This window comes from Ostrinia nubilalis, chromosome 2 (assembly GCF_963855985.1).
Source record: "Ostrinia nubilalis chromosome 2, ilOstNubi1.1, whole genome shotgun sequence".
NCBI classification, from domain to species: domain Eukaryota; kingdom Metazoa; phylum Arthropoda; class Insecta; order Lepidoptera; family Crambidae; genus Ostrinia; species Ostrinia nubilalis.
In genome coordinates, this window is record NC_087089.1 from 6,531,690 (window position 1) to 6,556,089 (window position 24,400).

General features: G+C 37.8%; 2 protein-coding genes across 2 annotated transcripts; both read right to left on the bottom strand.

Moving 5' to 3' along the window:
* Positions 1–23: 23 nt before the first annotated feature.
* Positions 24–11,426, bottom strand: LOC135081086 (sarcosine dehydrogenase, mitochondrial). The gene is made up of 16 exons (XM_063975817.1): positions 11,177–11,426; positions 10,956–11,066; positions 10,153–10,295; positions 9,636–9,848; positions 9,010–9,133; positions 7,874–8,082; positions 7,076–7,259; positions 6,097–6,187; positions 5,001–5,253; positions 3,669–3,788; positions 3,199–3,341; positions 2,061–2,172; positions 1,766–1,914; positions 1,109–1,380; positions 532–698; positions 24–437 (listed from the first exon to the last, which is right to left on the bottom strand). The coding sequence occupies exons 1-16, from the start codon at positions 11,295–11,297 to the stop codon at positions 111–113; spliced, it is 2,739 nt and encodes a 912-aa protein (XP_063831887.1). The 5' UTR covers positions 11,298–11,426; the 3' UTR covers positions 24–110.
* Positions 11,427–12,518: 1,092 nt separating this feature from the next.
* LOC135081140 (myotubularin-related protein 2) lies at positions 12,519–24,185 on the bottom strand. The gene is made up of 13 exons (XM_063975885.1): positions 23,955–24,185; positions 23,381–23,569; positions 23,191–23,265; positions 22,894–23,079; positions 22,257–22,472; positions 20,781–20,917; positions 20,341–20,466; positions 20,101–20,182; positions 16,140–16,310; positions 15,439–15,646; positions 14,851–15,065; positions 14,237–14,388; positions 12,519–13,765 (listed from the first exon to the last, which is right to left on the bottom strand). Exons 1-12 carry the CDS (start codon positions 24,078–24,080, stop codon positions 14,242–14,244), a joined length of 1,878 nt encoding a protein of 625 aa, XP_063831955.1. The 5' UTR covers positions 24,081–24,185; the 3' UTR covers positions 12,519–13,765; positions 14,237–14,241.
* Between the last annotated feature and the right edge of the window lie 215 nt (positions 24,186–24,400).

The following is a 24,400-nucleotide window of genomic DNA, read 5'->3' on the forward strand; positions in this document are numbered from 1 at the left end:
CGTTACGCTGAATTAAAACGCAATTAATATTAAATACAACTTTATTATTACACCTATAACTTATCTATAAACAGTAAAACATAAAAAGGGTCTAAGCTTTATTTAAATTTTTATTCACTACCACCGGCTCTTTCATTTTGGCCCGCGTGTGGCTCATACGTATTTTCATCCATCCCCCTATCTCCATAGTTTCCAAGTATTCTCTGTCCAGTGGGATCAAACGGTGATTTTAAGTGAAGGGAAGCCTTGTATTTTTTGCCCATAACTTCGATTTCATAATTTCCGTCAGTTAAAAAGTTCTTTGTGACTTCGTGATCTTTGTTGGTGACATATCCGATGCCTATGGGTTTATCTAGATAGTAACCGTAATCGCCTCTTCTTAGGTATCCAACTGGTTCTCCATTTCTGTATATTGCTTCTTGTCCAAATATCGCCACCTGTAATGAAAAATAAGGAATATTGAATTAAACCTAACATTATAAAACAACACAGAGCTTGTTGTGTTTCGTCCTAAGTGTAACAAAATCTTACTTTATCTTCTAGTGTGAAAAATGCATATTTCTTCATGACTCCATTTGCTCGGGCCTTGGTGACGTGTTCGTTTCCAATGTATTCGCCGTCTTTCCTACAGGCAAATCCTAGGTTGGCTTCCACTGGGTTGTCGTCGGTTCTCAAATCAGCATTCCATAAGTGATATCCTGGAATGGGAAACGACGTGTTAACTAATGTGTCAGTGTCACGTAGTCTTTCGAACATCCTAAAATAACTCGCAGCGTGGGACACCCACCACAAGGTAAATCGCTGTTCTCATAAAGGTAGCAGGAAAGCGCTGAACGCAGGCCGCTACCAACCGGGCGATGTGGAAATCATTGGGGGAGGCCTATGTTCAGTAGTGGACGTAGTGAATGATGATGATGATTCTCAAAGATAATTTGTATCTGATGGAAAGCATCTAGGACGTACCGACCAACCCATCAAAGTAAAGGTTGTAGTTGAACAAACATATAAGTTAGATTATCGGGGATTCAGCTAGTGGTAATACAGGCCCCTGCATTTGGCAAGAGCCACTGAATATGACTTATGCAAAGATTTATCGCATTTTACGTACCCTTTTCCCCACTAAGAGAGGTCAGCGCCCTCCACCCAGCATTTCTCAGACCCTTAGCGCGACTCAGTGCCTTGTACACTTGTATAGCATGCGACGACGGCACGTGGAGTTCCCAGCCGAGTTCGCCCGACCAGCCTACGCGCAGCGCACGACACGTATACGATTTGTTGTCGGTGTTAGGCGCTTTTGTCACGCGAATCGAGCGGTGAGTGTACGCAGGGAACGCGTCGTTAGATAGTCCAGCGTCAGTGTACCGCTGGAGGATGCGTTGGCTGCAAGTACAAATGGTTTAAGATAAGATAAAATATAAATAAATAAAAACTCCATCGACAGTTTTATACAGCGCCATCTAGGCAAATCTAGAATCTTAACAAGCTTTGTATTTTGTGTAAGCTTTGAGGTCACGATCCTCATCAGTGAGGGACCGAGGAAGAAGATATAACAGTTGCCTTATTTATTTCAATATAAGCCTTTTTATATTTTATCGTTACGACGAAGCCATAAATCTGTATGTTGTAATACCGTTTTAAATCAAGCCAAGAATAATTAAGACAGCAAATTATCCACTACATGTATTACTTTTTGAAGCGAAAATAAAGCCGCTTGAATAATGGTACGTATTTACCAAAAATAACTTTATGTAGATCCAACACATACCTGTCTGGTCCCTGTACGCTGAGAATACACAGTTGTTTAGTGACGTCAGTGATGTTAGCCCTCAGTTTGTAAGTTTGGATGATCCTGCGCAAGTGAGCAAGCGTGTGGTTCGCGTTGAAACCACTTGTCACCACGTAGTAACCACGCCCCTAAAATACACCAAAAGTAACATATTGGGTACAAGCAATATAATACAAACCAATAGTAGATAGAATAGACACAGGCAGACAATTATTATAATTTAAATAAGGTAATATTTTTGCTAGTACTTGAGAAAATGTCGTATTTTGCATACCTTAAAAATAGGTTCGTGTAGCTGACCACTGTGACTCTCTCCATCCAAAATACTAACGGTGACGTCGGCCTCCACTCCTCCTTTATCATTCAGCAAGAGGGAGTATACTACCCTGTAAGTATTTATCATAATTTAGTTTTTTTCGCCTTATTATTGAATATGTTTTACATTCAAATTGTTCGATTCCCATCGTCCGCTGGACTATTGTGGTTAGCCCACTCCTTAGACAAGCTCAAAAGCTTAGGAGGGGTTAACATGACCCATCAACAATCCATCATGATTAAAACAAGATAAATGTCAAAGAAATTTATTAGTCTATCTCTCTCTATTCAGGAAGTGGGAAAAGAGAGATCGTAAGTTTGCTAAGAGACTTATGTCTGTGGGATATGATGTTCATCCACAATAAGGAAGCTAGATGTTAGTGCTTCCTTCCGAGCGGGTGTTGTGCTCGGGGACCAAGGTCCAATTTTACAACATCTTGGTTTGTCTATATGTTACGGTTAATGTGATAAATTGAAAATTATGAATAATCGCCGGTTATTATGAATAATTACCGACAGGCTTGGTAAAAGTGATAAATTAATAACATTTATCAGTGATTTTTTCATAATGTAACCTTAATACTAACAAATACCATAAAAGAGATCACCGGCTCGTGTACAGCGCTCATGTACAGCCTCACATTTTGAACGTTTTGATATCATATATTAATATAATTTGGCAAAATGAGTTTGGAATGTTTTTTGCATAACATTACTTTGCCATAATGCCTATAACACATTGTTTTGATTTAAAGTGAAAAATAGGTTAAGGTGCGGCGGGGGTGGCCCTTGGGCCACCCCTAAGCCGCCTATTTAGTTTATACACACATAAATGATCTTAATTTAATCACATTTACCAAATCACGAGGTAATTATTCATAATAACCGGCGATTATTCATAATTTTCACATTTATCACATTTACCGTAACATATATATACTTGGCAGGATATAAAACTCCGTCACCGCGATGCAGGTTTGTATGAGCGGCGGAGTGTGCCATAGTGTAGTAGTTACAGCGCCATCTGTTGGTACACAGTTTGTAGTGGCGTATCGTCGATGTCGCCACATGTCAAATAATCTAGATCTTATTCATACCTGTTTTCGTTTTTCGACAAATCCGCAGTGAATGCCAAATTCGCCGTTCGTTGCGCGTCAGGTCCAGTTAGGTAGAATTTCCCGTAGTACGACATGTTGAACAACGCAGCTGCGTTTCTGCACGCCAAAGCTTCTGCCCCAATCTGTGTTATATTTTTAGTTTTGATTATGACTAAAATTATGAGACATCTAGGTTTCTGGTAACTTGGATGGCGGCGCCACTTTCGTGCGGGACAGTTTTCTGTGACTGTGTTAAACTGACGCATAATATTGGGCTGGACTGAAAGCTTTTGTGCGGGTATACGATAGCATTATTATTCCAGAGCCAAGAAATAATAAGTAAGTATGTAGTAGGCAGTTTACGTGGCAATATAATTATTATACCAATAATATAGTCTAAAGTTTTTTTTTTCACTATAAGAATGTAAAACGCGACTAATTAAATTTTCCTGAAGACAGTCATTACTCACGAGATCATGATGTTTGGAAAAGTCGAAAGTGTGGTCTCCCTTGAGTATTTCCTCGTAGCGCTGGTCGATGTTCCGAGGGTAGTCGTGGGTGCCGCCCCAGTCGTATTGCTGCACTCGTATCTGAAAAATATTTTAAATTGATATTACAATCGTGCAATCTTATAAGGAAAGACGGACAGAACGGATTTTGTTCTCCTATCTTTTGAACATTATTTGAATAATATTAACATAGGCTATAATTTATAAAATTAAACGGATTATAATAATAAAAAATACGTAAAGTAATGGGCCTAGTGAGAGTTGACAGTTGAAAATGAATTGAAGCTGCTAGACTGCGTATAACTTTCACATAAAACATCATAATCATAGCACAGTGGGCGTGTGGCATATTGTTTAAATCTGTTGATTACAAACTTGCACCATCATTACCCAAGTAAACAGATAATTAAACATAATAATAAGATAAACTCTGATAAAGTGTTTTAGCAAAGAGTATTGACATCCAATAATAATCCCCGGTCTGTTTATAGTGATCATTTAACCTTTGAACTGTGTTGAACTGAAGAAAGTATGTAAACCAAGTATGCTTGATATCATTTTCAGAGCTATTTACGCAGTTTCAAGTTCAAATAATGATAAACAAAAATTATTCTCATCATCATCATCATCAACATTTTCAGCCATAGGACGTCCACTGCTGAACATAGGCCTCCCCCAATGATTTCCATATCGCGCGGTTGGTAGCGGCCTGCATCCAACGCCTTCCTTTATGGCCTTTATGAGGTCGCCGGTCCACCTTGTGTGTGGACGACCTTTTATAAAATAGGACGAAAATTTTCGTATTTTTCTCCGCGAAAATGAACGTACTCTATTGATGGGTACCGCCCATTTTGTGCAGTGCCACGCATAACGAATAACTGACATCAATAATAACGTGTCTTCCCGCCAGCGGTTCTGGTAATATGCACGCACTAATGGCATTGCAAAGGTTAATCACCAACCTTTTCCCCGGGAATAAAGAAGGCGGGTCTCTCCCACCCGGCCCTAGCCTGCATAACCACTCCATTATCCACCAACTCCTGATGCAGAACGTCATGACTGGCGTTTCTTCCCTCCAGCGGTTCTGGTAATATGTAAACTAAGCACAAAGTCATTCACAAATGTATCTCCAGGAATAAAGAAGGCAGGTCTCTCCCAACCTACTTTCGCCTGCATAACAGCTCCATCATCCACCAACTCCTGAAGAGGTACGTTACGACTGGCGTCTCTTCCGGCCAGCGGTTCTGGTATCTAAGCTCTAATTTAGTGGCATTGCAAGGTTCAAGCACCAACCTTTTCTCCGGGAATAAAGAAAGCGGGTCTCTCCCATCCCGCCCTGGCTTGCATAACCGCTCCATCATCCACCAGTTCCTGATGCAATGCGTCATGACTGGCATCTCTTCCCGCCAGCGGTTCATCATGAGGGAACACAATATTGTAGTTCCGCACGTAAGCTTCGTGACTGCTCTCACGCATCCAATGAGCGCGGGACATCTGCCCGGGAGTGAAACGGCGAATATCGAATGTGAACATGTTGTAACTCGGCCTACGGACAAATTGGTTTGTTAGGAGTCTTGTGTGGTTGTAATAGAGGCTGTTTTGCAATAAAAAAATATAGTATCATGCTAGCGAATTCATCACAGGTAACATGGGTAGGTATACTGTGCTCTAAAACTTGTGTACTTGTAGTTTGTATAACATTTGATACCTACCATGTTTTGTGATAGTATTGACGTAGGTGATTAATATTCTTTTAGCGTAAAAAATATAATTAACTTAATTGACCTGTCAAAACAAATAAATAGCGTTATCTTCATAAATAGAGCTTCAGATAATATAACAGTGCTGCATACGTCATTGCGGACAATTAGGTTCAGCAGATAACCTTTGAAGCGGCAGTTAGCGACTAATTTGACCTAGAATATTTATATTGGGTTAGTGACCCAACACCTTATACAAGGGAAGACTTTAGGTCCTATAAGACATTTATTTTCTGTAAATAAGCTTTTAAAAAGCCTTTTATACGTCCCAGTGTTACTTTATTCCTACCACTGTTGAGAAAAAGCAGCGCAAGGAACTCCATTGGACCCACTGAATTCTTTACGCTGATTCTTAAAGGTCACCATCAATCCCTAATTTTTAAGTGACCCCTATGGTATCACATAACAGGATTTTTGTTTTCATAGGGGTCACTTAAAAATTAGGAATTGATAGTGAAAACGGGCATAAGACGGGAGACTGCGACTGTTACTTGACTTAGGTCTCTGTCTACCGTATCGGTCGTGGTTTTTTGTCTCGGTCTTTTGTCTCTGTCGCAGCGCGAACCGCCGCCTTAATACGACTGAGGTGCGTCGTTGACACAATACCTAGGAGATTAAAAGTCATTCACCTTCCAGTGATTATCCACTCCGCCATTTGTATACCGCAGCCCGCAGAAAACATCATACCGGCCGAGTTATATCCGCAATTGTGGTACAGACCTGAAATAGAAAAAATACAGTTGTAATTATAATTTTAATGACGATAAAAAGACTATTATTTACAAACAGTAACTGAATGGTAAAGATAGCGTGTAATCAATGTAGTATAATTAGAGATTGTCATTACACCGATATTTTGTTAATGCTGAGAATAATAATAAATAATAATACTACAATGAGATTGTTTACATCTATAAAGCAACGGATCTTCTTGCATCAGGCTTGTTTATTTATTAAGTTGCGTAGGTATAGCTTGTGTGTGTATAGTAAAAACAAGGATATTACTAGTAATGATCTGATAGGGGGAGGCCTTTGTCCAGCAGTGGACGTCATTTGGCTGAAACGAACGAACGAATCTGATGTATTACTCTTTAGAAATAATTTACATTTACTCTTTAGAAATAATTTGAAATAAGAGAAAGTCAATAATGTTTCATGTTATAAATGAAAGAGGAATTGAGTTAGTTTCTTATAGTTATGATTAAAGAAATATTTTTCAGCCATATTACAGAAACCTAATCTGACCGATTCTATTATTGGGCGTCGTGTCACTTCAGAGATATGAGCACAGTTTAAAATATAAACGAGAGCTATTATAAAGCTAGTATACCTTTGTGTGCTATTTGAAAATCTCACTTTGACCTGAAGGCAATCTAGGCAATTCACGCTACGCTTTAAACTAAGTTGCTGTGATCTATTTTAGATGGGTTCATTTTTCTACTGAGCAGTAGTAGATGAGACGAGGCGAAGAAAATCGGCAAGACTTGGAGCGAGATCTAACGCGAAGCTCAAGGCCGAACGCGATGGAGGATTGCTTTGAACGCCCTCTGCCCCATCTAGGAGACATAGGACCTTATGTCGAATAAGTCAAGTCATTTTTGTACTTACCAAAGACATTAGGGTCTTCCCCCAATAAAGGCTTGTGGTCAGGCGTGAACGATTCAGGCCCGCATACGGTGCTCTTGATGCCAACCGTGCCAAGTTTGGGACACAGCGTCGTGGCACTGTTCATATGGACCCCAAATACGTCCCAGTCTAGGTCGTATAAATGGAATTGGAGGTTGTCTGGTACCTTGGTAGAAGAATATAATTGTTTAATAACAGGTAATCGATAAAACAATCTTTTATCGCGCCATTTAATCGATTTTACGCGATAAGCCCATACATTTATCATCTAAAATCGTCGATAAGATTTTATAATAGCGCATATCCTAACCCGGAAGATGATCTCTTTTACTAGTTACCACAGGCATAGAGTTTAACTCAAGCCAAATTATTAGATAAATATGTGATAAAGCAGTTTACTAGTAAATGTGGTTATAACTGGTTTAAAATCATGAATATGATAAACAATACGTGTCGATTACCTACTATTGTTCAAATTAAGACTGATTTAAGAGAGTAAATAAAATTGTGGCTTTATTATCAAATTCACATTATAAATGTTAAAGTCGGGTGGATGGATTTACTCTTTCACGACAAAAGTACTCAATTAGTCCAGGCAAATAAAGATATTTTTGATTTTGGTTTATTGAAGAAAGTTTTTTTATGCAGGTATTTGACCGCAATCGCACCTGGTGTTAAGTGAGATGCAGTCTAGGATGGACTTTACAATACCACAGCCTTACAAATGGCTATTATTACCGAAGCTTACATCAGAAAAAGTGCATCATAATAAGTTCTTACCTGGTCCAACATAATCGGGTTGCTCTCATATCCACCGATGCTGCAAGTCTCTCCTTGCAACTTCAAGTATAAATCGACGTCGTGGTCTCTAATATTGGGGCAACCACGAATCTCAGGAATCGCCTCAGAAACAACGTATGCATGCTTGAAAGGTATTAAGGGAAGGGCAGGCACTCCAGCGAATCTCGCGACTCTGGGACCCCACGCACCTAAAAACGGTAACAAAGATTTAAAAATAATAATGAAACACACGCTATATTAAACGGCAACAAATATTAAAAAAGAGAAAAATTTACAATCTAAAAATGTCAGATTTAAGTCCTCGGGTATATTATATGGGCCATTTGTAACGCATTTTGTATGAAATGAACCCTATCAGGCTGCGTTTCCACCAGAGATATGCGAGGATGCGTAGCGAGGGATGTGTTTGTAAAGAACCAAATACACTCGACATCAAATAAATCGCACCTCCTGCGACAAGCATTTTCAAACGTATGCTTCCCCACTTCCCACCAATATTGGTACCATTTGAAAGCCTAGTTCTAACCTTCATTTCATTAAAGGAAAGGTTTTTACCCCAAAAATGTGTCTTTAGAAGGGTCCAGAGTCACTTCTTCAAAAAATAGGTAGTTACGCTAGAGCCAAATTTTATGGCTATAAAACTGTTAAGTTGGGATTAATCGCTATCCATCTGTTAAAGAGGACACGTGAGATCATTATTTGGTTTTATAACCATAAAAATTGGTCTAATTGATCCCATAGGTGAGCCCAAAGTGAGGTATTTTTTCAAGTCACATTTATGGTATATGTTAATCATTTATTAAGAAATTAAATGTGTTTTTCTTTAAGGATATTTATTGGGCTTTCAAATAACACCAATATTGTTGGGGCACCATGATTGTGTCAGAAGAAAATCGTTAAAGTTCGCGTCGCGGAAGGTGCGGTTTATTTGATGTTGAGTATAGAATCGCTTGATTTACCGAGGCGAGGTAAATGAAGCAATTCTATCCTCGCCCATATCTCATCATCATCATCTGGTGGAAACGCAGCCTTATCATTTGTTTTAATTAAAAATCAGCTAATCAGACTTGAGTCGTTGACATGAGCATTATTATTATTATATCGGACTTACAAACCTCCACAATTGACCACGCATTTAGTCCTAATAAATCCTCTATCAGTGTGAACACCAGTCACTTCCTTATTCCCGAGGATGTTGTGAGTGTAATGGATGTCCAATACTGGACAATCTTCGTAGACCTGTAGATTTCAATGAAACATGATTTTTCGTCGGCCGATAGTTTAGTCGGGCAGTTGATCAGTATGGGCATTAAGGAAGTGCGCACATTACACCGATTCGAATTGGCCGATTCTTCATACAATTTAAAATCGGGCACAACTATCGGTCAACTAAAAATCGGTGGTCTGCGCCTAGTCATAATATGATAGATGTGCCCGCGACATCGTACGCGTGAACTTCCCGTTTTTGCAACATTTTTCTTTACTGCTCCGCCCCTATTGGCTGTCGGGCTATTTTATAAAGCCTAATAAAGCCTTCCTCGATAAATGGGCTATCTTACAAAAATATTTTCCAAATAGGACCAGTGGTTCCTGAGATATTACAATTTTCATTATCACGTGACATATGGGCGTGTCCAAACATCTTCGTTTCTTATAGGTCGTTATCTTATAACCAGTGCCTTTTTACAACTTCAATGTCGTCCCGATTATATTTCAATAACATAAGAGTAGGTATACTCACTTTGCCGCCATTTTTCGTCGCTACTTTGACTAGCGCATTACACGCCATAGCGGGGTCGATAGTGCCATCCTCGGTAGCGTACAGGGCCATTTGGAAAACCGATGGATCTAGGAGCGGGAATATCTTCTGAGCTTCTTCAGGGCTCAGGATTTGACTCGGGATTCCCATGGCTTTGCCCAACGTGTGCAGGCGCATGTATTCTTGAGTTCGGACCTAGTATAGAGAGAAGAGTGTAATACATACAGTCAATAAAGGCTCATATAGCTATGTATACTGTGTAGTGGGAATAGGTGCGATTTTGCAATAAAAATATAGTGAGTACATTCATTAAAACGAAATAGGTTACACAGCAGTGCAGCAACTAAAGACAATAAAAAGACAACTGCGAATATCCATTTGAACTCGGTCGCAATAGATAAAAACTTTTGTTAAAGCTTTTTTATTACTCTTCTGTTGATACAGAAGTAATAAAACAGAATATAATTTTGCACTAAAACTGTACAATTTTATTAATTACCTTGCTCCGTGATATAAACATGCCTCCATTATTTATCCATCCAGCATAGTCTTCGCATTCATTAGCCAAATTGCTGTAGATATTCCTCGAGTCTTTAAGCAGTCTCACTTCTAAGTCGCATGGTCTTAAAGACCACACCAGACCTATAAAAGTATTATTTTAACCATAAAACAATAATATACGACGTAGCACTATTGTTTTATCATTACTCCTTCAAGAGTAAAATATTATGAAGAACTAATAATTTATTCTTCTTTTGTTTTTCGTTTGTGTGTTCAAAGATATTGATTGATTGATATGTTTGTGAGAGGTACCCAGAGTAGATTAATATTTTTAACAAATAGAAAGCTGCATAAAATTCGAATATCGTTAGGTATATTTAACCCGAGGCCTTTTTCAGTTTCCCAGTAAATTTCACTTCCATTGAGGTATTTCAGTGGTAAAAACTTTCAGTGAAAAATACTATCAAGTATTAGGGCTCTTTGTAAACTACAAAACATCGTAACAACGAGTGAATGCCATGCTTTAGAACATACAAACATTGTTTGGGGAAGCCCTTAAATTGGCGTCAATCTATCAATTGACCACTTTACGTCTATTGAACTTACTTGCCCCGATAACATAGACGAACAGAGTTTGCATCAATAATGACATTGTATTCTCGTACATTTAAACACGTATAATAAATATCTAATATAAAAATTTATAGATTAAAAATTAATTTATATTTTCTAAGGGAAGTGACAGTACAACTCACTCAGTTGTGTATGAAAAAACATGCAAAGGAAAAGATATGAACTCACCAGCAGTATGCCATGTAGTCCCACTTGTTAGCTTGGCCCTTTCTAAGAGAACTGCGTTGACGCCTCTTTTTGAAAGTTGATACAACGTATTACATCCTGCTATACCACCGCCTACGGGAAAAAGTGAATAAAACATACATTAATAAGGTACCAAATGCTTTGAACAATTTTTATAGAATTAAAATCTTAAATACTTTTCAAAATAATAAAACAAAACTTACCAATAATCACGACATCAGCCGAAGACACCACATCAGTTTTCGTGGAAAACCGTTTGTTTGTATTGCTCAAAAAACTTACTGCTTTTCTCCTCACACTCACATCCTTGATAACTTTATGCATGTTTTATTTATTTATTTGTCTATATCCCTAATTATTTTATTTTATTATACAGGCTTAACTAAGAAATGGATGAACCTACTCCGCCCGCGGTTGCCGGCCGAATGTTACTGGATCGGGTTCTTTACTAAACATTACTGATAGATACTTTATAATAGCCACTAGTGCGATTGAAATAAGAACACGAATTGTTGTCACCCATAATTGTTTAGACAGGGCCGAACCCAGGTTTGGTCAATTATATTCAGGTTTAAAGAGAACGATTCTTATTACCGTACGTGTAAGATAAAAGTATTTTAATATGTAACTTACTTTTCTGTTCCATTCAAACGTTCAGATGGCAACTTATCGTGCTGATTGCAATCTTTCTGAATACAACATATGGAAGACTAGTTTTACAGATTACTAAAACTAGCCAGCTAGAGCATTTATTAATTGAACATAAAGAACAAAAAGCGTTTATTTTCTTAGTACAATACTGTAAGAAGTGTACTATCGCAATAATACATTATTACCTAATAGACTGGCGCCTAAGAGGCTGAAACCTGTTATATTATAAGTAATTAATTCATTATTTGTTGATATGAAAATTGCAGAATTATTTAAATTACCTAATGGGTGATTGAATTGAAAGTGATTACCGGATTTCTAAGTTTCGAAAATCAACATTAATTAATCGTCAATAATGAGAAAGTATTACGCATCCAATACCGTACTTACACCTCACCATAGAAAAGCATTTAATTTGTTCATAGAAATGCAACATTTAGGCTGGTTTAAGTAGTCAATTTAATCTCACGAATGGATTCAGGTCATTCAGGGCTGTGATTGGTTGTTTTATTTTTTATTTAGACCAATCATAGAACAATATCCAGCCAGCTTAAGTTTAAATCGAGATTTGAGTAGATTGGTAAGACGGGCCTTTTCAAATCTGTCGCAGCGTTTAATGTATTATTTAGGTGTGTACATGAATTACAGATAACTTATCGATCGAGTGTAATTTCATATTATTAATAACTAATTGTAATTATTTAATGTGACATGCAATAAACTTGAATTTGAAATAAAGTTCGGACCCTTGATTATCATCTTAAAACACAGTCAAAGTTCAAAACTATCCTTATCAAATCGCACTTTGCGTTTTGTTTTGTTATTTAATAAACTTGATAATATTCATGTGAACATATAGGATAACCAAAAATAAAGTTTAGATAAAAACGATGATATTTGCAATACTTATGCATTTATTAATAATAATTTTGATACATTATAATAAGTTATTTGTTATGTTCCGTTTCATTTATTTACAATAATTCAGTACTCTTATGATAATGAAAACAGAGTCAAAAATGTAACATAAAAGTGACAATCTTTTGATTTGGCATGAAAAATATTATAACACAGAGGAATGTACATATAATAAGAAAATCCAAACTTGAACTTATCAATACAAAAACTTTTTACTAAAATAAGAACTAATTGTAAATTTGTAACAAACGGCAAAGTAAATAAAATCAGTATTTATACTGATAGACACGCAAATAATCTCATTTTAGAAAATTTAAATTATAATAAAATTTTAACACTAATTTAAATTGTAATTACACGAATTTTAAAGATATGATAAATACAATTAAACAAACAGTTCTGAGGTCTGCAAAAATACTTATTATTTTCGAAAATCGAAACCATAAGTATTATATTTTTGTATAATGGCGGAGCGCTTTGGTAATAATGATTATTTTATATTGGTAAGGCGACGTTAGCTGGTAGGATTCACGAGTGCCGTGCGTTTGGCAACATTGAAATTGGGGCCAAATTGTTTAACTACATCAACGCAGGATTTCATGGATTAAACAGCAGAAATGACAAACTGTTGCGACGCTAATTTACATCTTATGATCGTATCTGATTGGCTACGTTTTGTCGCCATAGCTCCTCCCACGCTAACTCAGAATAACGGCTTTTTAACCAGGCAAGTATAACAAACAATAAAATTAATTTGATGTATAAGTACATTTTGTAGAAGCTACAAACGCCTATACAGTACTCTTTAACAATAATAATGTTAAAGGCAATATCCGTGTCTAATATCTATTTTCCAGGTACCTATTGTTGTCTATCTTATAACATCAAAAATAATATTTCGGTATGTCTAAAATTTTAAGTCTAAACTCTACTAAATAAATGCAACGTTATTTTAAAAGTTATCATTTCCGTTCGGCTCATTTTCGAAAAAAATTAAAGCACCCGCGAAATTTACTATTGAATAATAATGTAAGGCAATATTCTCAAATGTTTGATCAATACTTATTACAACTACCAACATCGATACACAAACCAAAATGGATAACGATTTATACAATAATTCTTAATATTTAAAACGTAACATACTTGGCATCCGTCAGGCGCAGCGCGAAGTTTACTAAGTATGCACTAAATACTTGAAACTCGATTTTGTGTCACCGTACCTGCAAATAAACATAATTATCATTAACAAAAGTATATTTTTTCACTTTACGTAAATGTAGAATCACGAGATTTCACACTTTATACATGGTTTCTCACATTTTTATAAACCCTAAAGCTTGACTCTTTTTACGCATCAAAATATTTGATAGAAAGTGATCATGCTAAGTAAGTGGCCTCAAAAGCAAGAGTTCTTTTTTTAAACACGAGAGTTTGAAAATAATAAGGCCAGTAATGTAAGTTTAAAATTAAAATTCGAATTTCGAATTTCTTGTTTAGGCCTCTCCCACACTAGCATCTTTTGAACGTCACTTCTCAGCGCCTGCGCAGCGTCAACGCGTCCGGATTGCGTTACTTGTGTGTCTGAAAAAAAAACGTTCAGCGCTGCACTGGCAAGATGACTGAGACTCAAAAGACGCTAGTGTGGTGGGTCCTTTAATAATACCTAATAGTGACGTGTTAGCTCTTCTTACTTGTCTCAAACATGGTGCGGACTGGCCACCCGCGGCGGAGTCAGACCGAGCCGGTGCTGTCTTGCGGCGTGGTCACCCGCCGCCGCTGCCGCCGCCGCCTCTATTTGAGCCCGAAGAGCCACTAACTCTCTGGTCCGTTGGTAGATAGGGTCCTAGTTACAAAGATGTTATGTCATAAATGAATGAAACTGGAGTGGTTTCGACTGGAATTGCGGAACGTGTAAAATAATAGTAGTAGTTGCCATGCAATAGGAGGTAACGAACGAACGTACATAATACATCGTGATAAGACTCGTTTTGACCTCAACTTTCTGTAACAACTTTCTGTGCCTCTAGGTCGAATAGAGATATCAACTGGTTGTACCACTAATAAACATCATGAACATAATTAAAACCCTTCTTGATGATGGCTCTGTATTCCCTCAAACGCCTACTTAAATGGACCGAAAGGATCTCCGGGCCATTTCTGCTTCATAGAGAGACTCAATAATGCAGACAATAATTCCAACTGGCAATGCAATAACAAGTAAAAAAGAAAAATTCTAAACTGCAAAAAAGTATTCAATTTCCTAACAGTCCTCTTAATTAAATATTATGTAAAAAAAATATCTTACCTGCTGTCTCATAGTAGGGTTCCACCTGCAATACAGCGCCTTCCACAGCTTGATGACCCTCAACGAAGCAACCGGCACCAACACCACTTGCGGCCTGGAATACGGCGACGGAGGCGAGGTCCCGAAGGAGGACGGCCCCCAGTATAGCGGATTCAGGTACAGATCCTGACGGCTGTTGATGTAGGACCAGAGAGATACTGTCTTCGTTTTTACTTCTGTAACAATTAGTTATGTGTTAGAAAGTATAGAAAGCCCTCAAAATTATTCTTGCTACATGTTAAAAAGGCTAGGCCTCAAAACCCAAAGTACATTAATTTCAAATCTTTGAAATAAATAAGTAGTAGGTAAGTCATTTGAGTTGGTGAAAAAGTGACGTCATAACTTGTCTTTGCTATACAAGATCTTCCAAGATCGAGCCAAGTTTTGACAGCTCATAAAAAGTGTGAAAAATTTAGTAGAGTTATCGCAACTATAATTTTATTAGAAGAAGGCTTTTAAAGAACTCAAATACAATAGAGATCTACTGCTGGAGTTGCCATACACGGTAAGTAAACTTGCTAGGTATTTAAACTTTTGTATTTCACTGACCTTCCTTAAACCTCTCGCGTTCAGTGTTGAACAGGAAAGTCCCGAAGCGGCAAGAATACAGATGGTCCACTATTGTTATGAGCAGGCGCTCAGTGAATTCGAACGCAGTTGGGAACTGTTGTTGCAGTTGCCATACACAGTCCACCCACTGCACGAATACTGGCGAACGATCCGCGTCCGAGTGACGCTCGTCTCCGTGGCCTATACGCTGTTGGCAAAACGAATTTGTAAATAATCACGATTTTAATGACTTTATGAAGGTTAATTGCATTAAAAGTAGCGATTAATAGTTAATGAAGATCCCTTTTCCCAAAATCAAAAGCCGGGGCGCCTTCCCGGTCAGCAGTCTAAAGAGGCGCCAAAATCATAATTGGATTTTTTTTTACAAAAAGCGCACGTTATTCCATCGATTCTTAGGCCCGGTTTCCACCAAGGCGGAGTGGAGCAGACAGAGGATTTTTTATAAAGAATAACAGTAATTTGTATTGCACAAATTACTAATTCTGGTTAGCTCCTCGTAATAAGCTAAAATTCTTGTTTTACAAGTGGACTCACCGTAAAAGTCGAGGGGCGGCGGGATTCAAACCCGCGTTCGTCTGATTTCGAGTCGACGTTCGACTATCGTGGCTTCAATGTTTGCGCGGTTAGAAAAATTGTAGATCCATTTGTTATGTAATTTTGTTAATAAAAAAACTTCTTACCAACTGGAATTTATGTCCAAACGAGAGCCACTCCTTCTCGATGAGCACTTCGAAGCCTCTCAACGTGCGGTAGAAGGGATCCAGCATGAGCATAGCCAGCGCTGTCAGCTGAGCAGTACGGTCCCACCCGTCCGAACAGTGGACGAGGACGGATGTTTTGTGGTTTTCCACCTGAAAAGATAAGTGTATTTTACACACAGTTTATTTATTTATTTATTTATTTAATTAGGACAACCAACAAGACAGGCACAAATTCAAGCAAAGGGGTTTACATACATAATTTTGTCTTAGGACTAGGTGCTATCTTAATTACAGGCTGCCACGGCATGCAGTTAAAAGTTAAAAGCGAAAGGTCACTGACTGACTGACTCACTCACTCATCACGAAATCTTAGAAACTACAAGTGCTAGGAGTCTCAAATTTTGCATGAGGGTTCTTCACTAAGACGGGATTTTGCAAAATTCAACCCCTAAGAGAGGTAAACGGGATCCAAGCGTACGAAGTTGCGGGCGGCTAGTAAAATAATATTTGAATATTAATATTATGTGAAAACTAATAATGATGATTTGGCATTGCTGCAATTAAGGCTTGGTATTTCTGCTAAAGTAGGTATTTCGCGCTGTCAAAATCTGCGCGCGCAATACTTCGCCGAAGACAGCGCGCCAAAGAGCTCTCGCGGCTACACAGTATAGAAATACGCAGTTTAGAAATACGCAGTTGGTTAGGTTAGGTTGACTTCCTTCCGTTCAAGCGTCACACTCACAGCACTTTCTAATACAAATCGTAATATCCAAGTGATACAAATTAAAACAACTTTCAAAATTTTTGGGAATATATTTTAGAATCGAATAAATATAGAATATAACTGCCAAAGTAAACACGGTTCAAAGAGGCGTGGCGTCACCCGACCTTCCGGAAGTTCCACGCCGGCTAAAAGAATTTCAAGATTACGTCACCCGACCTATCGGTAGATCCTCGGGAGCTTGAGCGATTGGAAAAACATTTTATGATCAGTTACTCGTAGTAGCGATTATTTAGAGCTTGGATAATAAATTATAGTTGTTGCAATTCACAAAGCTTTGCATGTGGTTAATTACATTAATCAGTACACGCATCAATTTTGTTCAGTCTTTTTGTTTATTAATAAATAAAAATATCATACTAAAATTGCATACATATTTGTTTGTATTGGTCTGGGTGTTTTCTTTCCATAATTTATGTAGGTATAACGTATGTACGGGGCTCTGTATCGAAAATCACTATGAGCAATGAGCATCACACACTGTTACCTGGAGTGCATTACCGCAGCAAAATTTTTATAAATGTTGTGCTTTAGAGAGTCGAGAGTATAGCAGATAATTAGTCCATCGTGAGCAGAAATTTGTCCACTAATAGCAAAATTCGTTCAAATTATAGTTTTAAAGTTATTGGCTAGAAGATTATTTTATCTTGCAGCTTAGACCTTTAGCTACAGACCTTAGACAGTATTTTTGAAACATTCTTACGCATGGTGGAGGAAGGGACGCTCTAGAGCAGTGGTTCTTAACCGGTGGTCCGCGGACCACTGGTGGTCCCTGGAGGCATTCCAAGTTGTCCACGATGTGCACTTGCACACCTTGGTCAAAATCACTTTTAACTGATTTTTGCAGTCAAACTGGTTTTGACCGATTATGAGGTGGTCCCTGACAAGACAGAAATTTGGTAAAATGGTCCCTCATGACTTAAAGGTTAAGAACCACTGCTCTAGAGACTCAAAACTACAAGGATACACATGAACTCCAGTTTTAAATCCGTTGATATCTTCTGCATCTGCCATGTTTTTGGCTATAAGATTCTTCTATCTTACGGCTTAGACCTTTAGCTACAGACCTTAGACAGTATTTTTGTGAAAATTCTTACGCATGGTGGAGGAAGGGACGCTCTAGACACTCAAGTCTACAAGGAGTCACATCAACTCCAGTTTTAAATCCGTTTACATCTGCTGCATCTGCCATCTTTTTGGGTAGAAGATTCTTCCATCTTGCAGCGTAGACCTTTAGCTACAGACCTTAGACAGTATTTTTTTGAAAATTCTTACGCATGGTGGAGGAAGGGACGCTCTAGACACTCAAGTCTACAAGGAGTCACATGAACTCCAGTTTTAAATCCGTTGACATCCGCTGCATCTGCCATCTTTTTGGCTAGAAGATTCTTCTATCTTGCAGCTTAGACCTTTAGCTACAGACCTTAGACAGTATTTTTGAAACATTCTTACGCATGGTGGAGGAAGGGACGCTCTAGAGACTCAAGTCTACAAGGAGTCATATGAACTCCAGTTTTAAATCCGTTGACATCTGCTGCATCTGCCATCTTTTTGGCTAGAAGATTCTTCTATCTTACAGCTTAGACCTTTAGCTACAGACCTTAGACAGTATTTTTTATTATTTATTTGAGTCAGTGTGCTCTTCTAAAGAGTGTAAGACGATTGTATGTAGGTACTATTAAAATGTAATTTTAACTCATTGGTTTTGTCTCATATTTGAGGAATGTACTATGTATCATGAGTAGAGTCTTCGTTTAAAAGGATGCGAACGATTTAAATTTCAATAGGTAGACAAAATTGATAACTCTTAATTATCAAAAATTTAAGCTTTCTCCAGTAACACTGATATTATTATACTGTGACTCATCAAAGTCATCATTGTCAAAAATATTGACAAATCGCGAACTGTCACGGCCAAAAAACTGTCGGCGCTCTATACTCGGGTAGCAGGGTTCGTAGGTTTTTATAAATAAAAGTTCATATAGACTGGTAAGACGGTAACTGTATTGTGTAAGCGCGAGGATGGGCCTTCAAGGCGTCCGACCGGTACCGAGGTTGCGTACTGACTGACTAAACTAAACATTGGTTTTTCTCTCGACGGTCGGCGGCCTTTTCAGGTAACCATCGTAAAACAAAGTGAAAATACCACGAAGATACAAACAAAACAATTAGCATGAAACACATGGCAAAGGTTGGCTCAAACATAATACAAAGTAAACAACAAACAATAGAAATACATTACAAAGGTTGGTGTTGCTTGATACACAGACACCTGCAATAATTATATAGACTAACAATGGACCACATGTTACGTCGGCGAAACACTAAAAAGACTTGGGTTTAACATTCCGACAATAAAATCCTAAAATTGCAGGTGCGTGAGAAACTAAAATTACCATGCTCTAAAATTAACACGCTAGAACTAACAAAGCATTTACATCTTAAGTTTGTACGAGAAGTATTACAATTAAGTATATTTTAATCAATTGGTATGAGGCGTAAGTGGGACGTAGTCGCCACAAAACTGACACGCGTCCGTCCTCCGTAAGCGCCACCGCGCGACTGATTGAGATTGTCCAAGCCGTCATGGACGATTTTTTCCACATTTTTTAACATAGTAACTAAATAAGACGCAATATAAAAATTTCATCCGTTAAAAGCCCTCAAGTTATTTCTGAACTTTAGTTTAGTAAAAGATTTAGAATCTCAAATCGCTTATTTTAAAAATAAAACCATAAATAGAAAACGAATAGAGGTAACTTTGGGAATATATTCTATCGAGTCAACTTCATCAAATCGTGTTTCCATCCGTTAATAGCCCTAGAAAATATCCTCAACTATGCCCAATAAAAATCTTAGCCTTTAATTTTACTGTTTAGTACCTCAAAAATGAAAAATGAAAACCTCATTTTCGCCATTTTCTCTGCTACCCGGCCTTAAGCCGTCGTCGAACGATTCTCCAACACACGGGTATGTTCAGAGAGAAATATTAGGCAGTTACAAATGAGTCTACTATCTAGGTAGACGACATCTACAGTGACCACTGAAGTGGTGATTGACAAGCGAATAGCAATACGAACACGGCTATTCAATTACCGGTTATTCATAGACGAATTTAATTACACGGCTAGTATACATTATAATATACAAAGGACAAACCTTGTCTACAATGCGAACAGCGCCAGCTAGTATGCATTTGATATGTTTCAACCAGCAACTAGCCTCTATTCCGCTAAACCATCTGAAAAATAAACAATCTAATTAATCGTCCGTGACACAACAACGACGACAAATCTCCTCATAATATTGAATATACAATTTTATTGCGCGTAGCTACTTTCTAACGGCATCAATCTTATTGGAAACAATACACTTAATAAAACGATTATCTATAAATACCTAGTTTGATCGATCTGTGGAAAACAAAGCTCTTTCAGTTTTCGCAGACTTTCCCTCATCACGTGTATGTTGTGAATATCAAGGAAGACAAGTTCAGCATTTTGATAGGCATCTTCCGATTCATATCTGTAAAAACCGAAGTACGATTTATTATTTGCAAAACATGCATTTAGAAAAGCGATCGACGAAAAAATATTAAGACGCTAAAGAAGTTGCATTTACTTTATTTTACTAAAGAGTAGGGATCACCACATTTAGTCCAGAAGACGATAGGGTTCATAGTCGAAGTACCTACCCTCAAATCGATAGTTCGATACTGACACTGATGGGCTATTGGCGCCTCATTATCAATCGTGTGTATTGCTTATTTGCGGCATATTTTTTGCGGTTATATCTGCAATAGAATACTCGACTTTAAAATTAATATTGGATGGTCTTACCCGCCTCCTTTCGCCTTGTTAGCGATGGCGTTTGCACTGGGCCGGGCGTCCATTATGAACAGCTTGTGAGCCTGCGCGTTGGCGTCCATAATCAGCTGGATGTAACGCTCGTCCTCACGGCTGCGTTTACCGCTAACCTATAGAATGACGTCAGTATAAAGGACAAATCAAATCATTTATTTGCATTACATGTACATTATTGTACATAGACAATAGACTGGAGAGGAAAGAGGACAAGGTGTGGTTCAGTCAGGATTTCAGACCGAAAACAAACTTACAATAACATACTTAATTTCAACGTATTAAACTATCTCAAACCTAAGTATTTTGCTTTGAATATGATCATAGAAATAATGGTAGATTTCTAAAATGTGACTCATATTCTCTAATCACTCATTGTACAACAGGACTTAATTTGAGTGTCCTTATTAACACCGCAAATTACTTATATTAAAAACTATACCATACTCTATGCCAGACATGATACATATACATAATGTATTTACAAACGTGATTATCCAATTAGACATCGATATCGTAACGATTATGCATGTGTTATTTTAGTCGAAGGAGGAAGCCTGAAGGTCAATTTTGCGGTTGTTAAAATGATAGTGCTAATTCAATTTACACTGTGAGAACAGACTCAATTTCTAGTTCCTTGATTTAAGACTTGAATTGATTACTCGTAAACATCAATTTTGTTCAATTGGTGTGACACATCATGTTTGTGACAAGTTAATCTTTTTGTTTACAAGACTCATACATATTTATTTCCAATGGCAGTCCACTATGACCCGGTCGAGTTAACTGCGTACCTGGTAACCGTGACGTCACGTCGACGGGGCGATAGCGGGGAGGTGTGCGGGTAAGTAAGTAGAAGGGAGAGTCGCATTCCTTCGAGGTAAGCAGTTAACTCTATCGGGCTGTACTGACATAAGCCTTCACCAAGAAATACCGCTAAATACGATGTGCCGCTTTTTTCATTTAGCCATTGCCAGCTATAGGTCTAGTGCTTAACTGGGAGTGACACAGGAGGGGTGACATTGACATAATATGACGTGACAGAGCATACAAATCTGACGCACATCTGAAGTCTCGATGACGTTTTACATCTCAATAACACCCTCCCGTGCTGCTCCCATGCCTCAGGCACTGAGTTATGCGCCTTCTTAGAGTAGGCGCACACCGTTGATTTTTCGTCGGCCGATAGTTTAGTCGGGCAGTTGATCAGTATGGGCATGTATGGGAGTGCGCACACTACGCCGATTCGATTTGGCCGATTCTTCATACAAATTAAAATCGGGCACAACTATCGGCCAACTAAAAATCAACGGTGTGCGCCTACTCTTAATCACAAAAAGATGTAAAAAAAATATTGTTACTTTTATCTCTCATGCAGAATGAGCCAGTGTCCAATCAAGTACCTCCTCAGGATATCCTGTATGATGTTTAAAACTAAAAAAAAATCTTTCTCACCCCAACAAGTGGCTGGCTGCACCTAGATATGGTCGCCTGTGAGCTCGGGTGTATCCACGCCAGCACCGGTATCCGTCCTCGCGACCTGAACGCAGCGACCGACCGGAGAAGGTCATCGTTAGCCGCCGCCGGCACCGCCCACACTGCAGGGTAACTGTCGCACACTTCGTACTTGTCGTTGATGCGAGTTATGCGCCACATGTCGTTGTTTACACCCTAAGATAAAATAAACAACTTTTTTTTACTTGAAAATTGCTTCAAGTGTGAAATATGTGAACTCAAATTGATCACACTGTCACAAACGTTACACATTATGAAACTTGTTTCTTACTAAACAATATAAGGATAATGGTTATGGTTACTGTTGAGATACTGGCCATTGCCTTATAACTAGTTTTAGAATGGTGCAAGTAACAGAGTCAAATATTCTAGGTAGGTACTATCTGACACATTCCCTCTGAGCAAGACATTAAAAATTAGCTAACTAATTTTAGGCAGTATTATTAATTACTAAAAATATCTGTACACAAATAAGTGAGGATATTTTTAGCTCTTAAAACTATTATACCATTCCCACAAACTTAACAAATGGGTAGGTTTTTGATACTGAAATGAAAGTATTAAACAAAACTTTTACCATTCTCCTGAGCTCTGCAATTGGCTCATACACATGCCAGCCATCTTCTGGGAAGTGCTCAGAGTAACTGAATGCAAACAATGGAAGTCTGTGAGACAGAGGGAACGCAAGTTGCTGTAGTTTTTCGAAAATGCCACGCCTGGAATGGTTTTCTTGTTTGTGTGCAAAACGAAGATTTCTCATATCCTGGAAAACAATACAAAAGCATTATTATTTAGGTAAATTTAATTTCACACCTTATGAACTTATAAACTTATATTTACCGGCCATAGACTAAATAAACTTATATTTACTGACCTTACAAAATACTTCGATACCATATGAATTTTCTCCTTTAGATGAAGCACCTCCTACTTTTTCAATGCGGGATACCTACAATAAAAAATAGCCTGTAATTAATATTGATAGGAGGGAAGAACTTTATATTAATAATTAGAACAGGAAAACAATTTATTTATCTACCAACCAAATAAATATTTCTACTTACAACGCCCAGTGGAACACTAAGTGTGCACTGCAGGGCTGCCGCATCTAACGGTCTGAAGTGGAGTTGGTAATTGGTGACTTTCAGGACTCCTCGGATTGGTCCACTGAAGGGGCACAAGTATGTGACATCACGTGCCACACTCATCACCTTTTCATTGTCAAGCAACTGTATATCACCCAATACATGCGGCTGAAATAAATTATTGTCCAGTTACACACATGTACAAAACTAAAAATGATATAATACTATACCAAACACATGAGTAACTAAAAAGGAATCTAAGATTAAAGTCACTGATAACATTATTTTCAATAGGATTTATAGTAACACATCTAAAACCTGCCTTGAACAGCTCAGAGTGCTGTCTACTACTGTGCATACGGTTAACAAACAAGCAAACATGAACAGTTTTAGTTTTACTCATAATGGAACAATATTATTTGTAGAGACAAGTACTCTATTCATATACCAATGCTTGACTAATCGACTAAAACTAAGTTAAGCCTACAGGAAATGACATGGTTACCATTACGGCACTCTGTAAGAATAAATTTAATCCTTTTAGGAAACTTACGGAGTCCTGTCCGTGTTTAGAATTCAATGAACTTGATTTCGAATCGGAATCCAACGAATCAGAACTGGCATTTTTAGAGAGCGAAAAATCTGATGATAATATTTCTGAACTATTGTGTTTGTCCATTGTGATAATAGGTACGCAAAAAATAAATGATTATTCTAATAAAATTTCCAATTTTCATAAAAATAATTAAATCCCCCAGCCAAAGTATACTTTGACAGATTAAAGTATTTTTGACATTAATGACAATCTCTACAGATTACGTATGAAATCATAGACACGTTATTTGTTTTTTTTTTTTTTTTTTTAAATCCTTCCTGGCCTGGAAATTTCTACCATTGGCCGAATTTTCAGGAGCTTCAAGCCGCAAGACAAGATTTTCCCTATAAATGTAAAAAAAAATGCCCAAAAGCGTAACAAGATATCCAAAAATGTGCTAAAAC

Excerpts from the sequence above, each read along its gene's own strand:
- LOC135081086 (XM_063975817.1), bottom strand. The coding sequence starts at position 11,297 with ATGCATAAAGTTATCAAGGATGTGAGTGTGAGGAGAAAAGCAGTAAGT. Across the intron at positions 10,296-10,955 it reads GACTACATGGCATACTGCTG|GTCTGGTGTGGTCTTTAAGA; the intron begins GTGAGTTCATAT and ends ATACTTTTATAG. Across the intron at positions 7,260-7,873 it reads ACCCGATTATGTTGGACCAG|GTACCAGACAACCTCCAATT; the intron begins GTAAGAACTTAT and ends TCTTCTACCAAG.
- LOC135081140 (XM_063975885.1), bottom strand. The coding sequence starts at position 24,080 with ATGGACAAACACAATAGTTCAGAAATATTATCATCAGATTTTTCGCTC. Across the intron at positions 20,918-22,256 it reads GCAGCCAGCCACTTGTTGGG|GTTAGCGGTAAACGCAGCCG; the intron begins GTGAGAAAGATT and ends GTCATTCTATAG. Across the intron at positions 20,467-20,780 it reads AACAAGGCGAAAGGAGGCGG|ATATGAATCGGAAGATGCCT; the intron begins GTAAGACCATCC and ends CGGTTTTTACAG.